The 16,392-nt window shown below is 43.5% G+C and overlaps 2 protein-coding genes across 3 annotated transcripts in view; both read right to left on the reverse strand.

The window, feature by feature from the left end:
• The window catches only part of ANXA3 (annexin A3), a 38,542-nt gene extending 38,405 nt beyond the window's left edge, over positions 1-137 (reverse strand). Inside the window, exon 1 of the mRNA XM_039318718.1 lies at positions 1-137. This exon is cut by the window's left edge and continues 10 nt beyond it. The gene's annotated coding sequence lies outside the window, so the exon portion shown is untranslated.
• A 6,861-nt stretch (positions 138-6,998) lies between these two features.
• FRAS1 (Fraser extracellular matrix complex subunit 1) overlaps positions 6,999-16,392 on the reverse strand; it is a 416,742-nt gene continuing 407,348 nt past the window's right edge. Inside the window, exons 70-73 of one of the 2 annotated variants that reach the window (XM_039318704.1) lie at positions 14,968-15,134; positions 11,556-11,761; positions 11,192-11,338; positions 6,999-8,652 (exon numbers count right to left, since the gene is read on the reverse strand). In XM_039318704.1, coding sequence (XP_039174638.1) covers positions 8,050-8,652; positions 11,192-11,338; positions 11,556-11,761; positions 14,968-15,134 — 1,123 coding nt within the window. In that variant the 3' untranslated portion in view covers positions 6,999-8,049. The remainder of the gene's footprint in view (positions 8,653-11,191; positions 11,339-11,555; positions 11,762-14,967; positions 15,135-16,392) is intronic. The other variant, XM_039318705.1, reaches the window with a different exon arrangement.

Consider the following 16,392-nt stretch of genomic DNA (forward strand, 5'->3'; position numbering starts at 1 on the left):
AGCCCGAAGTGTGAACTTGCGAAGGAGAAGAGTAGCTACGCCGGCGCCGCGCCTGGGAGAAGTAGTGTTGCCGCGCTCCCGCCCTCCGCTGGCTCCACCTGCCCAGAGGTGCGGAGGAGGAGGAAGAGGAGGAGGAGGAGGAAGAGGAGGAGAGCGGACCCGGACCAGCCGGACGTCACCTCTACCAATAGGGGGCGCCCTTCTGGCTTTTCTCTCCCGAGTCTGCTGGAAGGAGAGTTGTGGAGGACCACCAACCAGGTTGCCTCCTCTTTAGAAGCAAGATTGGGGTTTTAACGGAAGAGCGGGAAGGGACCTTGGAGGCCATCTAGTCCAACCCCCTGCTCAAGCAGGAAACCCTATACCATTTCAGACAAACGGTTGCCCAATCTCTTCTTAAAACCCTTCAGTGTTGGAGCACCCACAGCTTCTGGAGGCAAGTCAGTTCCGGGGGTCTTTGTGAGAAAGGGGAAGGAAAGGGTGTCTTTGTCCCAGGCATGGTGGTTTGAAAGAGCTTGGAAGCTAGGTAGGGCTGTGGTTGTTAATGTTTGGATGGGAGACCACAAGGAAGTCCATGAGTTACAGGCTAATCTGTATACTACAAATTGTGGGATTGATATGCATCAGTTTTCTGTTTTCTTTCAAATATCTTGAGATCCTAATTCTTCCAGGAAATTCTTTCGAGTTTTGTAAAATTCAAGTGCCCGGGAAAACTAGCAAAAGAATTTTGTAGGATTGATATGCGTTAATTTTGTATTTTCTTTCAAACATCTTGAGAGCCTAATTCTTCCAGGAAATGCTTTGAGTTCTGTAAAACTCAAGTGTCTGGAAAAACTAGCAAAACAATTTTTGGCCTTGTAGTTCTTTTACTTTTTTTTAACTTTAAAAAATAAAGTTGCATTTGAGTAACTGAAAATGTTGATTTGGGGGTCGTCAGATCAAACTGAGAACCAACGATGTAACACTAAAGGGGTTTCAGAAAATCCAGCCCAAGTTGTCCTTGCATTGCAGACTCATCATGCCACCCCTTTGAACAGTGGCCCACAGGCAACTATATGAGATGGATCAAATAAATGAAGAGATAGAGTCTACCTCATATCAATGTGAGGTGTTGATTACTGTAATGAGCTCTACATGGGGCTGCCCTTGCAAAGTATCCAAGAGCTTCAGTGGGTTCTACTGCAATGGCCCACATGGTTTTGCACATCCCCTCTCTTGTCCTACCTGCATTGGTTACCAATTTAATTCCAGGTCCAATTCATGGTGTCATCTTTAAAGCCCTACATGACTTAAGAGCCAGGTTATTTGAAGGACCATCTATTTCTTAACCTGGCAGAGTCAGGAGGCAAGGTATGTTACAGGTTACCCCCCATTAAGGAAGTCTATCTAGTAGGATCCAGAAGGGCCTTCTCTGTGGTGGCTTTCACCCTGTGGAACATCATCCCTGCAGAGGTAAGACTGTGCTCCACCTTGATACTCTTCTGAAAGGCCCAAGCTTCCTCCTTCCGTTATATATTCAAGATGGACAGTATTTAATATTTGTTAGGGGTGTGAGTTATACATATGTTGTACATAGCATGTTTAGGTGTGTGTCATGTATGTGTTTCACTTTGAGAGTGGGCAACTAAATTTCATTTTTGATGTGTACCGTTGTGCCCACAGTAAAAAGAAATGACAATAAAGATTATCTTATCTTAAGACCTGTTTCTGCCAGCAGACCTGGAGATCTGAAGTTGATACTCAGCCCATCAAATGGCATGTTTGAATATTGTCACCAGGGAAGATATGGTGTATTGTGTTTTATGTTTGAGGTTTACTTCCTGTAAGCTGTTTAGAGTCCCTGTGAGTTGGCCTATAAATGTCCTAAATTACCCTGTTTACATGTTCTACATCAAATATTAAGTGTAGACTAGAGTCTTAACATGATTGTCTTTCGTGTATTCCCAAAAGACAGGAGACAGTCTCATACCAACTTAGATTCCCTTCTCTTATCATAGTCAATGGGCAGGCAAGCTATCCCACATTTCCCTCTCCATCTGGATTAAACCATGTTCAAGATAACTTGAGTCATGACTTGGGATTGTGTAGAAAGGGAATCCCAAAAGGCAACTGGATTTTGTTTTTTCCTTGAAGATATTTCGCTTCTCATCCAAGAAGCTTCTTCACGCGAAAGGGGACCATGGTTCAACATTCGAACTACTTTTTGAAAAAAAGAAAAAAGAAAAAAAAAGAAATCTTGCAGACAATTCAGATTGAAGGCAGCTTGTGGTAAAAAGTAACCAAAGTTGGTTTATTAGCAAAGACAAGAACAGAAAAGGCATCATGGAAATAACAAGTAAACCGATGCTCTGAAATACAGAACATTTTGAGGTTTGAGGAAACAGGGTTGACAGCACCAGATGAAGTCACTTTGAGGGCATCAGAAGACCTTTCTGGAAGGACAGTGTGCCATGAAAAACAAGAGGACAATTAAGTCTATCCAGAGAAGGCCATGTCTGCCATGTCAGTAGTAACATTTATAATAGAAACAGATGTCTCCAGGCAAGCATAGGAGACAGCAGCTCATGTCGTGCTGTTACAACACTGTCCTATTTATTTTTATTTATTTTTACAAATACCTACATATGTGACACTAATGTGGTACCTTTCAGGGTAGGCTCAACATTTCCCAATGACCAGGCCAAACCTCACTTATGGAGCACGTTGGCCTTTGGGGGGAATATTTTGGCACAAATAATGGTCCAGAATGACAGCAATGCCTGTGTAGGTTGTATTTTCATCCTGTCATATTTACCATGGAGACTGCAGTGCCATCTCCTAACCTCAGAAAACTTCCGCGGAGGGAATGTGACTTGGTCAGGATCATCCATGAGTTTGGTGGAGAAGCAAGGTCTCCCCAAAGCTGGTCCCACCAGCGTTTGGATTGTCTAGAGCCAAATTTAGGCATTTAATGTTTGATACCCACCCACTGAGCTCTGCCACCTGAAGGGGTTATTCTCATATATCTCAAGGGCGTCTTGATTCCCTGAGCTGAACAACAGCACTCTACAAACACAAACCAGTGTAAATTTTCATATTCTGTAGGAAACACTGGTTTGGGATTCATTATCTCAGATTTTCCTTTCTCTGCCACAGAAAGCTTGGGGCTTTCTGTGAAGATTCCCACAAGTTCAATTGTTTTCCAATTCATTTTTGTGGAAGGCCCACACCCCAGCTAATTAATTCTCACCTACAACCACACCACAGCTACATCCTTCTCTGTGTGCTCTCTTACAACAAAGTCTGTGAAAATGAAGAAGGATGCTTATTCAAGTTAAGCTGGGTCTGACCAACAAAAACCTCTGAACTGGAGGAACATCCCACATGAAGAGGTGGGCAACCTTGGCTCTTTTATGACTCGTGGACTTCAACTCCCAGAATTCCTGAGCCAGCAGTTGAAATCCACGAGTCATAAAAGAGCCAAGGTTGCCTACCCCTGCCCTACATAAAGAGATGGGCAACTAATTTTTCCAAGAGGCCATGTGAGAAACTGGAACTCTTCTTCACAAACCAATAGGATCCTGAAGGTGCATAGGCAGGCATGCACGCACGCACATATATAGATTGGGGAAAAAAAATAGTAGTTGCCTTCAAAACGAAAGCAATCCACGTGAACCAGACAGAGACAGGGACAGTCATAGGTCCGGATGTGGCTTGGGAGCCATAAAATGCCCAGGTCTGTTCTACTATCGTGTTTCCCCAAAATATAAGACCTAACCAGAAAATAAGCCCTGGCATGATTTTTCAGGACGCTCCTAATATAAGCCCCATTCCAAAAATAAGCCCCGGTTAAGCTCGTCAGCGGGATGGATGCATTTAGTACCGTATTGCCCTGAAAATAAGACCTACCCGGAAAATAAGCCCTAAGGCGTCTTTTGGAGCAAAAATTAATATAAGGCCCGGTCTTATTTTGGGGAAAACAGGAGTAGTAGAAACTGTAGTTCAGTGTTTCTCAACCTTGACCATTTTAAGGCATGTGGACTTCAACTCCCAGAATTTCACAGCCAGCATTGCTGGCTGTGGAATTCTGGGAGTTGAAGTCCACATGCCTTAAAATGGTCAAGGTTGAGAAACACTGCTCTAGTTGTCTGTTTTAACACTCAGTGGCCGTAGGGAAGAAATTCCTGCTTCTACTTAATTACCAGCACTTTTTTTGTGGCCGTGCAGGCAGTCCTCATCTTACAACTGTCGTTTCAAAGTTACACACTACTGAAAAAAGTGACATGCCCCCCTTTTTTCACACTTAACAATTGTTGGGGCACACACACCCCCCATGGTCGTGTGATCAAAATTCAGACACTTGGCAATTGACTCCGATTTATGACAGTTGCAGTGTCTCTGGGTCATGCGATCCCCTTTTGCAACCTTCTAAAAAGGGAAGTCAATGGGGAAGCCAGATTCACTTAACAATCGTGTTACTAGCTTAACAACGGCAGTGATTCACTGAACAACTGTAGCCAGAAAGGTCGTAAAATGGGGCAAAATTCACTTAACAAATGACTCATTGAGAAAAAGAAATTTTGAGCTCAACTGAGGTTGTAAGTCAAGGACGCCCTGTATTGCTGTTTCTCCTGGACGCATTTAGAGGACTATATGATGGTTGCCGGGGCCTGGGATCATGTGATCCCCTTTTGCAACCTTCTGACAAGCGAAGACGACGGGGAAAACCAGATTTGCTTAACAACGGTGTCGCTAACTTGGGAACTGCAGTGATTCACTTAACGACTGTGGCAAGAAAGGTCGCAAAATGAGGCAAAATTCACTTAACCAACGTCTCACTTAGCAACGGAAATGTTGGGCTCAATTGTGGTCGTAAGTCGAGGACTGCCTATAATAGGCTCAACAGGGGTCAGAGAGAACTTTTTGCGGTATCTGTGACAGAAAACCGTACCTTAAACACAGCAAATAAAAGGAAACGAGGAAGCAGATAATGATCAACTCAAGTTCTATCCCTTTAGGACGGGGTCCTCAAACGTGGCTACTTTAAAACTTGTGGACTTCAACTCCCAGAATTCCCCAGCCAGGCACGCTGGCTGAGGAATTCTGGGAGTTGAAGTCCACAAGTCATAAAAGGCCCAAGTTTGAAGACCACTGACACAATGGCTTGTTATGTCAACATAGGACCAGGAAGAGTTTTAATAGGATTCTCTCTCGGATGGTGTCCTGCATTAATAAACATGAATCCAAGCAGCATGGGGCAGTTCAGAGCCACCATTAGTGTCCCGTGTGAGAAAGCAAGTCAAATGAACCTTAATCTTGTTCTGATGTAGATGCCGAGTCGGTTGTTTTCCATCCAATTATTGCAAAGTTCCTGCTGCCTTCTCCCATTTGGCACCTACTAAATTCAAATTCACTGTTTACCATTCTGGTAAACAGAAGGCAAATTCTAGCACTTTGAGAGACATTAAATTATAGGGAAAAGCAGTTTATTGCGCGTAATCAGCTTGCTTTTGACACGTGGAACCAGGTTTACAAGTATCTCTGCATGCCTTCAAAATTAAGGTTCATTTTAACCTGAACGAGCTTTGGTAAGTACTTTGGTTAATCTGGCTTTGAGATTTAGGAGCTTATGAATTATTCAAACATTTAGCTAATTGGTATGAGGTACCAAAATTCGGGAGGGCGTACAATATGTAAAATGATTGGACCAACTGGCTTAAATCAAGTGTCCAATCTTTGCAACTTGAAGATCTGTGACTTCAATTCCCAGAATTCCTGGGCCAGCCATGGTTTATGACAGGGGCCTTCAAACGTGGCCCTGTTATGACTTGTGGACTTCCAACTCCCAGCCACGCGTGCCTGGCTGAGGAATTCTGGGAGTTGAAGTCCACAAGTCATAAAAGGGGCCAAGTTTGAAGACCCTTGGTCTGTGAAGTCTACTGAATTAGATTTCTAGGTAGAAAGTGAGTTACTTGCTGTTCTATACCGCACTAGATTTCTGGATTAAATTATGCTGATACACAGAAGGAGTATTATAAACTAAGTTTAGCAACAATTTTGGCACAGATGATTTTCAATTCCAAAGTACTGACTATTTTATAAAGGAATATTTTTAAAAACCCACATTTGGGACAAAAAAGGGATTTGTTATAGCAGACGTTTCAAAACAAGGTGGAACAACAATGGACAACGTGGGAAAAATAATGCTCTCTTATTTCTTTCAGCCACTTCACGCAATTCATCCAATATTTTCATCGTATGTTAGGCTGCCTCTTTAGAGATTTAAGGTGTGCCCTTGAAAATTGATCTACAAAAAGTTTCTTACAACCAACGAATTTCTCATTATCAACTACTCCTGCTCAACAAACGGAAAGAGTTGGCTGTTTGTCAGCTGGAGGTAAGAAGCTAAAGTGAACGTTATAAAAACTTCTTCAAGAAATCTTGCTGAAGAAGTATCCATGGCATGGGAAATTTCGTCAAATTAATTTTTGCCTAGTTTGTAAGAAACACACATGCTCTGCTCCTTTGTGTATGACCTTGTATAAGAATTTCTTAAGCTTTAGGGAACTTAGGAGATCTCAAGTGATCTACTTGGAAAGGTTTGGGGGGCTCAGCTGCTCTACAGGAAATTTGGGTGTCCGTGCAAAGATGTCTTTTGTAGGAACCAGATCATCTATGACTAGTGATGCATAAGCATCACTCAATATTCAGGGATGATGCAGGAAGTCCTTGATTTACCCCAATTCGTTTAGTGACCAGTCAAAATTACAAGGGCACTGAAAAAAGGAAACTTAGGACCACTTTTCACAAGACCGCTGTAGCATCCCCATGTTCACCTGATTGACATTCGGATGTTTGACCACTGACTCACACTGACGACGGTGGCCGTGTCCCGGAGTCACGTGATTACCTTTTGCAACCTTCTGACAAGCAAAGTCAATGGGGGAAGCCAGATTCACTTAACAACCATGTTACCAATCGAATGACTGCAGGGATTCCCTTAACAAATGTGGGGAGAAAAGTCGTAAAATGGGGCAAATCTCACTTAACAAATTTCTCACTTAACAACATAAATTTTGGGCTCTATTGTGGTCGTAGGTTGAGGACTACCTGCAATCACGGGGTTGTTTTTTTTTTTTTGAGCTGCCATTGCTATCATCCAATAGTAAACCAAGCCAGTATCCAACAGTAATACTGGTTGCGCTAATGATGTTACCTAGCAAGGATGGTGGTGAAATATCTCCAGGAACACGAAGAACCCATTTTGGTATTATCTCAACAGTTGTTTCTATAGATCTGTGGGTTCACCGAAATTACATGAGTCTGACAGAGACTCTTGTTATCCTCAAGGCATTTGTGTTTCAAAGAGAAGCCATTTCTTCATCCTTCCACCCAGTATGGCAGAAGCTGGTGTGAAAGTGTTCCAACCGAAGAAAATTAATACAAAGGGTCTTGACAAAGGCATCTATCTTGGTGTCCCGTACATCATTTCCCTATTGTGCTTCTTCTACCTCCGAAGTAGACTCACGCAAGGCATCCTTGTTTCTGATTCCACCACTTCTGCAACGAGAATTCAACAGCCCAACAGGTCTGGGAACCGTAGCAAGATTGGGGGGGCGTGGCGTGGCCCTCCAAGGTGGCTCACGAGATGAGTTTCGGTCCTTCCTCTCCTTGGGTGGTTTTGCTTTCATTGAGGTAGCTCCTTTGTAGAGTGGAAGCATGCAAAGATACCCTTGCGTGATCACTGCTTAAGCCAGGGGGCTCCAACCTGGCCAACGTGGTACGACTTCAGCTCCTAGAATTCCTCAGCCAGCCCCGGGCGTTGAAGTCTACAAATTTTGCCAAGCTTGGAGGCCTCTGGCTTAAGCAAACAAAACGCAAAGATTTTCTTCTTCCCTTTTCTCGCAAGACGACTATAAAAATACCAGAATGGAGGAGGGGGGAGGATTTTTTTAAGAAAAAAAAAATTATAGGTTTCTCCTCTCTCCCTCTTTTTTTTTTGTTTTTTGTTTACAATTTATATATATATATATATAAAGACATTTCTCCCCTTTCCCCGTAAGGTGCAGGCCGTTAGACTTCGGTCCCATCGTGTAAATTGTTATGAACTTTCACTTCCAAGTTCATCTGCTTGACCTTTGTTCCCCTGGCCTTGTAGGGGCCTTCGTTTTCGCAGAGGAGGTTGAGGTTCTTCACCGTGCAGTAATGTCCACTGACGTTCTTCTCCAGGGTCTCGGCGTACCGCTTGGCTGCCTCAACTTTAGGGTTGAGAGGGTACTGCTCGGCAATTTCTTTGGCCGCTTTCTGCTTCTTCTTCCGATGCTTCCGACACTTCCTGGTTACGAAGCAGATGGACAGAAGGACCAGGAAGAGGAGCAGGACGGCGGCAAAGCCACTGCCGATGGACGCTCCCGTTTGAGAAAGAGAGGCGACGGTTATGGCCTCCTGCTGCTCCAGGCTGAGAAACTTCATGTTTGTGCCGTTCTTGATTTGATCTCCTTCGTTGTCGTAGATCAAGGAGTCGTCCAGAACGGGGACACCCTTGTGGTTGACAAGATCTCGGCGTCTGCGCTTCAGAGGATGATGTACCACAGAACGTGGCATCCGGAGCGCCCCAATGATCTCGGGACCAATGACGTAGATCACTTGAAGATACCACTGGTGCCCAGCTTCCACCTGACCAAAAAAGACAGAACAAAGGCAATGTTTAGAAGATGTGATTTCAATATCTGTTTTAATATATACAGGTGGTCCTTGACTTACAACAGTTTGTTTAATGACCGTTCGAAGTTACAACAGCACTGAAAAAATGGCCATTTTTCACACTTACGACATGGCAGCGTCCCCGTGGTCATGTGATCAAAATTTAGATACTTGGCAACTGACTCATATTTACAATGGTTCCAGTGTCTCGGGGTGCTGGAGAAGACTCATGCGAGTCCCCTGGACTGCAAGGCGATCCAACCGGTCAGTCCTAGAAGAGATCAACCCTGACTGCTGTTTAGAAGGCCAGATCCTGAAGTTGAAACTCAAGTACTTTGGCCACCTAATGAGAAGGAAGGACTCACTGGAGAAGAGCCTAATGCTGGGAAAGATGGAGGGCAATAGAAAAACGGGAGGACAGAGAATGAGGTGGCTGGATGGAGTCACTTAAGCAGTAGGCGTGAGCTTAAATGGATTCCAGAAGATGCCAGAGGACAGGAAGGCCTGGAGGAATGTTGTCCACGGGATCGCGATGAGTCGGACATGACTTCACAACTAACAACAACAAAGAAGGGAAGCCAATGGGAAAGCCAGATTCACTTAACAACCGTGTTACCACCTTTGACAACTGCAGTGATTCACTGAACAACTGTAGCAAGAAAGGTCGTAAAATGGGGCAAAATTCACTTCACAAAAGACACATTGAGCAACAGAAATGTTGGGCTCCATTGAGGTCATAGGTCAAGGAAGCCCTGTACTGCTATTTCTCCTGGACGCAATTAGAGCACTATATGAGGTGAGATAGGCAGCAAATAAGTCAAATAGATAGATAGATAGATAGATAGATAGATGGATGGATGGACGAATAATAATAAAAAACAACGAAAAAACAATAACATCTTGTCATTGAAAACCAGACTGCATGGAGCTGATTATACTTGCTCAGAAAGTTCCACATTTGGAGTGTTAGTCAATAATAATAATAATAATAATAATAATAATAATAATAATAATAATAATAAAGTTGGAAGGGACCTTGGAGGTCATCGAGTCCAACCCCCTGCTCAAGCAGGAAACCCTATACCATTTCGGACAAATGGCTGTCCAGTCTGTTCTTAAAAACTTCCAGTGTTGGAGCATTTATTGCTTCTGGAGGCAGGTTGTTGCATTGGTTAATTGTTCTAACTGTCAGGAAGTTTGCTTTTTCAAAAGGCAACTGGACCTTCTTTGTTTTTCCTTGAAGACATTTCGCTCCTCATCCAAGAAGCTTCTTCAGTTCTGGCAGAACGAAACCAATCGGTCAGAACTGAAGAAGCTTCTTGGATCAGAAACGAAACCTCTTTCTTTCTCAAGGAAAAAACAAAATCCAGTTGCCTTTTGAAAAAGCACCTTTCAGGCCACATTTCGGGTGCTGCTGCAAGAAAGACCCTGCTTCTGGCCTCCACTCTATGTGCCACCACAGTGGAGACCACGAGTCTGTGGCATCTGCAGCTCATATAGTGCTGGATGGTATTGAGGCGGCAGTATTTTAAGAGCTTGGGAATTAAGCCAACTCTTTTGATTAAAACCTTCTTTGTTACTGTGCAAATCTAATTTCACAGTTGTGGTTCTCACTCCTGAGCCGGATAAATTATGAATATATATTATGGATATTATAGGCATCATCCTCCAATCATATTCCCAAGGGAGTTTTTACAAAAAAGAACAGAATCATCAAATGCAGAAACAAGAAATCAGGACCTCAAAAAGACCACAGCTTTATATGAGATTATATTCCTAAAACCTTTGGGCAGGGGTCTTCAAACTTGGCCCTTTTATGACTTGTGGACTTCAACTCCCAGAATGCCTGGCTGAGGAATTCTGGGAATTGAAGTCCACAAGTCATAAAAGGGCCAAGTTTGAAGACTCCTGCCTCACATTAGAGATTTTAAGATAGGGAATTAGAGGTAGATATGGCGTAAACCTCGAAGTTTCCTAACTATAAGCCACTCAAAGAATAACACTTCAAAGTGGGCCCACAATTCTAACAGAGCTGGAACAACTGACCTAAACTTAGTTGCACTACCATCAAAATGGCCACTTCCAGTTAATATGGCACATTTTGAACAAATTGCAAGACATGCCCACAAATTTGTGCAGAAGCCTACAAGTTAATCGATAAATGAAGTAGGTCTATAGATGGCTTCCAGGAAGTCTACGCTGGAGAAAAAGCAGTATGTAGTCCAAAATAAACTGGCTGTAGTAGATGAGCACATCCAACTGTGAACTTATTCAGAGGGACGTCAACATCTCCTCCAAGACAGGACGAACCCCATTCTCTTCAGCTGAGAAGTCACCTCATCACCCTGCCTAATTCAATAAATATGCGAGCATGAGACAACGCCCCAACTATTTGTCTTTCCCCCTTATGTCAGCGATGAAGATGAGCACATTCTACAGTTCTCCTGCCTCAACAATCGTGAGGATTTCAGTCGTGGTTTCTAATGCATGAATTAATTTGTATGCCACGTACCTTATAGAGGGCGTCCACTTTCATGATGAAGCCATCCACTCCAGGCATGCTGCTGACCTGGTGGAAATCGGGCAACTCAGATGCAAAATAGGCATCAAAAGGGACATCGTGGAAGTATTTGTCAGTCACTTCCGGTTGACTCCGGTCCTGCAGTTTAAAGAATTGATGACAAGGTGAGGAGGAGGACAAGCCATCAGGATGCCGATACACTCAACAAACGTTTTCAAACAAAGGGTATCCAGTTAGAACTGGAATTCACCGAATTCTCTTTGGTCCGCTAAGCCAGGAATTCTGAGATTTGCAAAATTCCCCCCCCCTCCCCAACCAAAGTCTATCTGACGGAGACAGGAGTTGTACTATGTACCAGCAGCAGGAATCTGTGCTTCAGGTGCTTGCTAGGCTGGATGCAGCCATACTGGGGTCCTTCGTTGTATATTGTGCCAGTTGGGTCGAAGAACGGGACGTAGCCATCCTTCCCTGTGCAGAGGTAGACTTTCTCCAGCTGCAATTTGTAGGCAGAATTGAGGTTTTGCTCGGGGTTCCACATCACTCGGCCGTAGAGGATTTGACCTGAGTAAAGAAATACATTGCGATCAGGCAGATACAACAAATATCCACCAGAATAATAGAGTTGGAAGGGACCTTGGAGGTCTTCTAGTCTAACCCCTTCCTCAGGGAGGAGGTCCTATACCAGGGGTAGGCAACCTTGGCTCTTTTATGACTCGTGGACTTTAATTCCCAGAATTCCTGAGCCAGCATGGCTCAGCTTGGAAACTCCCTTTCCCCTCAGCATGGCTGGCTCAGGAATTCTGGGAGTTTAAGTCCACGAGTATATAAAGAGCCAAGGTTGCCTACCCCTGCCCTATACCATTTCAGACAAATGGCTGTCCAGTCTCTTCTTAAAACTTCCAGTGTTGGAGCATTCACTGCTTCTGGAGGCAGGTTGTTCCACTGGTTAATTGTTCTCACTGTCAGGAAGTTTCTCCTTAGTTCTAGGCTGCTTCTCTCCTTGACTAGTTTCCATCCATTAATTCTTGTCCTGCCTTGAGGTGCTTTGGAGAATAGCTTGACTCCCTCTTCTTTGGGGCAGCCCCTGAGATATTGGAACACCACTATCATGTCCCCCCTCGTCCTTCTCTTCATTAAACTAGATATACCCAATTCCTGTAACTGTGCAATTCCTACATCGAAAGGACAAATATCCAGAGATGGGGAACCTAGTCCTTCCTGTGCTAGCAAGAAAAAGACTGCCTTGCTCAGCATAAAGATGAGACCTAAATTCGAAACTTGGCATTATGATAGAAGATGCTGAAGAACAAGAAGATGCCTCAAATCTGTGCCATGCCAAACTTTCCCAGCTGACCACTTCACCTTACCAATCCCCGTCTCCTTGCCCAGCTTGGGCATCAGCTTGGAATTCTGGGATTTCTATGACAATATCAAATTAACTTCCCAGGCACTTCATGAGTTATTGAAGCAAGAAAGAGGCAGAGATAAAATTCGGCTGAAGCATCCCTCTGCAGCTTTCCATAATCACAGCCCAACATTTAATACAGACATATTTTAGATATGACCTCCTCCTGCTTTATAATGCATATATACATATATTAAGCATACATTAATATATAAGCATGTATGCTTATATATTACCCTGTCCTGCTTCATGGGATATATATGCATATATTTAACATATATACCTATATTTACATAAATGCATATATTGCAATATTAAGCATCTATTACACATTGCCCTTGTGCATTTCAGGAAGTTTACTTATACGTCTTCCTGAAAAATAGACTGCTAAGCAAGAAACTAAGCAAGAACCAGCCACTCAGTGAGATGGGTGGCATACAAATTTAATAATATTTTAAAAAGCCATAATTGGATTTACAGGCGGCTGTTATGTATAAGCTGGGTTGACAAGATTAGAAATGAGGAGGTGATAAGCTGCCTGGGAAAGGCAAGGGAAATCAACAAAACAATTAAAAAACGAAAGTTAGAATATTTCGGACATGTGATGCGACATCCAGAAAAATACGGCATACTCCATTTAATCCTCCAGGGAAAGACTGAAGGCAAACGAGGTCCAGGCAGAAGAAGAACATTGTGGCTTCAAAATAAAAGGGACTGGTTGGGACAAAACTCAGCAGCACTTTTTCGTGCGGCTGCTGATAAAAACAGGATCGCCAACATGATCACCAACGTCCGATAACGGATATGGCACAAGAAGAAGAAGATTGTTTAATAAAATTAACCTCATATCAGTAGGATCCTTCTAACATCTCCTTGTAAGTTTCTCATTTTTGTAGAGGAACAGGACACAATGTTCTAAAAATGCCAACTATATATAAGCTGCAAGACCCTTCCCATGCAATCTATTCAGATTTTATATGACCCCAGTGGTCTGCTAGTTATATACAGGTAGTCCTTGACTTACAACCAACCATTCATTTAGTGATCATTTGAAGTTACCACAGCCCTGAGAAAAAGTGACTTATGACTGGTTTTCACAATTACAAGTGCTGCAGCATCTCCCTGGTCACGTGATCAAAATTTAGAGGCTTGGCAACTGGCATGTACTTATGACAGTTGCCCTGTCCTGGAGTCATGTAATCACCATTTGTAACCTTCCCAGCAGGCTTCCGACAAGCAAAGTCAATGGGGGAAGCTTAACAACCTCATCGAATCACTTAATAACTGCAGTGATTTGCTTAACAACTGGGGCCAAAAGGTCATAAAAGGGGGCAAAACTTACTGATCAGCTGTCTTGCTTTAGCAATGGAAATTTTGGGCTCAGTGGTGGTTATAAGTCAAGGACTACCTGTATGTCTTCAACCTTGTGTATATGTATATGTATATGTATATTTATTTATTAATTTTTTATAATCACAAATGCTTAACCTTTTGTTCAGGGGTAGGCAACCTTGGCTGTTTTATGACTTGTGGACATCAACTCCCAGAATTCCTGAGCCAGCCATGCTGAGGGGAAAGGGAGAGGTTTCCAAGCTGAGCCAGGCTGGCTCAGGAATTCTGGGAGTTGAAGTCCACGAGTCATAAAAGGGCCAAGGTTGCCTACCCCTGCTTTTGTTGAACTAAACCAGTGGTTCTCAACCTGTGGGTCGGGACCCCATCTGGGGTCCAACGACCATTTCACGGGGGTCGCCAAACAACGCAGTCCGCCATTTTTTCCCCCTTTTCCTTAGCTGTGCTACTCCCTTTTATTCTATTGGCTTTTGAAAGCCAATAGAATAGACTCTCTTGAATAGAGTCAAATTCTATTGGCTTTCAAAAGCCAATAGGAATTGTCCAGGCTGTCTCTGCCCTGCTGAGCCCACCAAAAGTCCCATTCTGCAAACGGTGCTGCACCAGTTGAGTAGTCCTCGACTTACGACCGGTTGAGTAGTCCTCGACTTACGACCGGTTGGGGGTCGCGGCATTAAAAAGGTTGAGAACCACTGAACTAAATGGACCCAGAGAACTATCCTGTTTACCTTCCTTGGCTTTTCAAATGCCACTAAAGGGGAACAGCCTTGTTGACTTCTCCATTATGTCAGGATTAGCCAAAGGCCACACCTTCGTGATGTTTGCCTTGCTGTAAAAATTGATTTCTGGAAGGAGAGTGTTACGCCCGTCCAATCAGCTGCTGTCTCACTTATTCTGCAATTCAGTCCGGCATATTTTCCCACAGAACATTTCTGTGACCTTCCCCGATATTTTCTCGCCCTTCCCATGGAGCGCTCTGAACCCCGTCCAAATCGTAAAATATAAACCGTACCTTTGGAAAAAGCACCCTTGTAGTCCATCTCGGCCATCGACATCTCAGTCTTAGTCGGATCCATGAGAAACACTTTTTCATTATTGCAGAGCTGAAACTCCGTGTTCAGGGAGTACACGACGGGAACCGGCCGGTTAGTCTGCTGAAAGGCAATTGGGATCAAAAATCTAAACAGAGAAGAAAGGGGATAGAGAAATCAGGCTACAGAAATAATAATGCCAGGAATATTTGTTTATTTCTAACTTTACTGGGAGAGCTCAAGGAGGTATATACAGTGCGTTATCGAAATGGTATCCACATCTGGAATACTGCATCCACTTTTGGTCACCACATTAGAAAAAAGATGTTTCCGGCTTTGGGAAAAGTGCAAAGAAGAGCAACTAAGATGAGTAAACGCCTGAAGACTAAAATATATTAAGAACGGTTGCAGGATTTGGGTCTGGCTAGTCTAGAGAAAAGAAGGACTAGTGGGGACATGATAGCAGTCTGCCAGTATTTGAGGGGCTGCCGCAAAGAGGAGGAGGTCAATTTATTTTCCAAAGCACCAGAAGGCAAGACAGGAAACAATGAATGCAAACTAATTAAGGAGAGAAGCAACCTGGAATTAAGGAAAAACTTCCTAACAGTGACAGCAACCACCACCACCACCACAACAACAACAATAATAATAAAGTTGGAAGGTACCTTGGAGGTCATCTAGTCCAACCCTCTGCTCGGGCAAGAAACCCTATACCATTTCAGACAAATGGCTGTCCAGTCTCTTCTTAAAAACTTCCAGTGTTGGAGCATTCACCGCTTCTGGAGGCAGGTTGTTCCACTGGTTAATTGTTCTAACTGTCAGGAAGTTTCTCCTTAATTCTAGGTTGCTTCTCTTCTTGCTTAGTTTCCATCTGTTGCTTCTTGTCCTGCCTTCAGGTGCTTTGGAGAACAGCTTGACTCCCTCTTCTTTGTGGCAGCCCCTGATATATTGGAACATGGCTATCCTGTCCCCCCTCGTCCTTCTCTTTGTTAAACTAGACATACCCAATTCCAGCAACCATTCCTCATATGTTTTAGCCTCCAGTCCCCTAATCATCTTTGTTGCTCTTCTCTGCACTGTTTCTAGAGTCTCAACATCTTTTTTACATCATGGTGACCAAAACTGGATGCGGTATTCCAAGTGTGGCCTTACCAAGGCATTGTAAATACTACTTCACATGATCTTGACTCTATCCCTCTGTTAATGCAGCTTAGCACTGTGTTGGCTTTTTTGGCAGCTGCAGCAGGCTGGCTCATATTTAAGTGATTGTCCACTAGGACTCCGAGATCCTTCTCACAGTTGCTACTATTGACCAAGGTACCACCTATACTATACCTGTATATTTGGTTTTTCTTGCCTAAATGTAGAACCTTACCTTTTTAACCACTGAATTTCATTTTGTTAGA

Source organism: Crotalus tigris, unplaced genomic scaffold (assembly GCF_016545835.1).
Source record: "Crotalus tigris isolate CLP2741 ecotype Arizona unplaced genomic scaffold, ASM1654583v1 scf7180000021465.51407817327:1047546, whole genome shotgun sequence".
Lineage (NCBI taxonomy): Eukaryota > Metazoa > Chordata > Lepidosauria > Squamata > Viperidae > Crotalus > Crotalus tigris.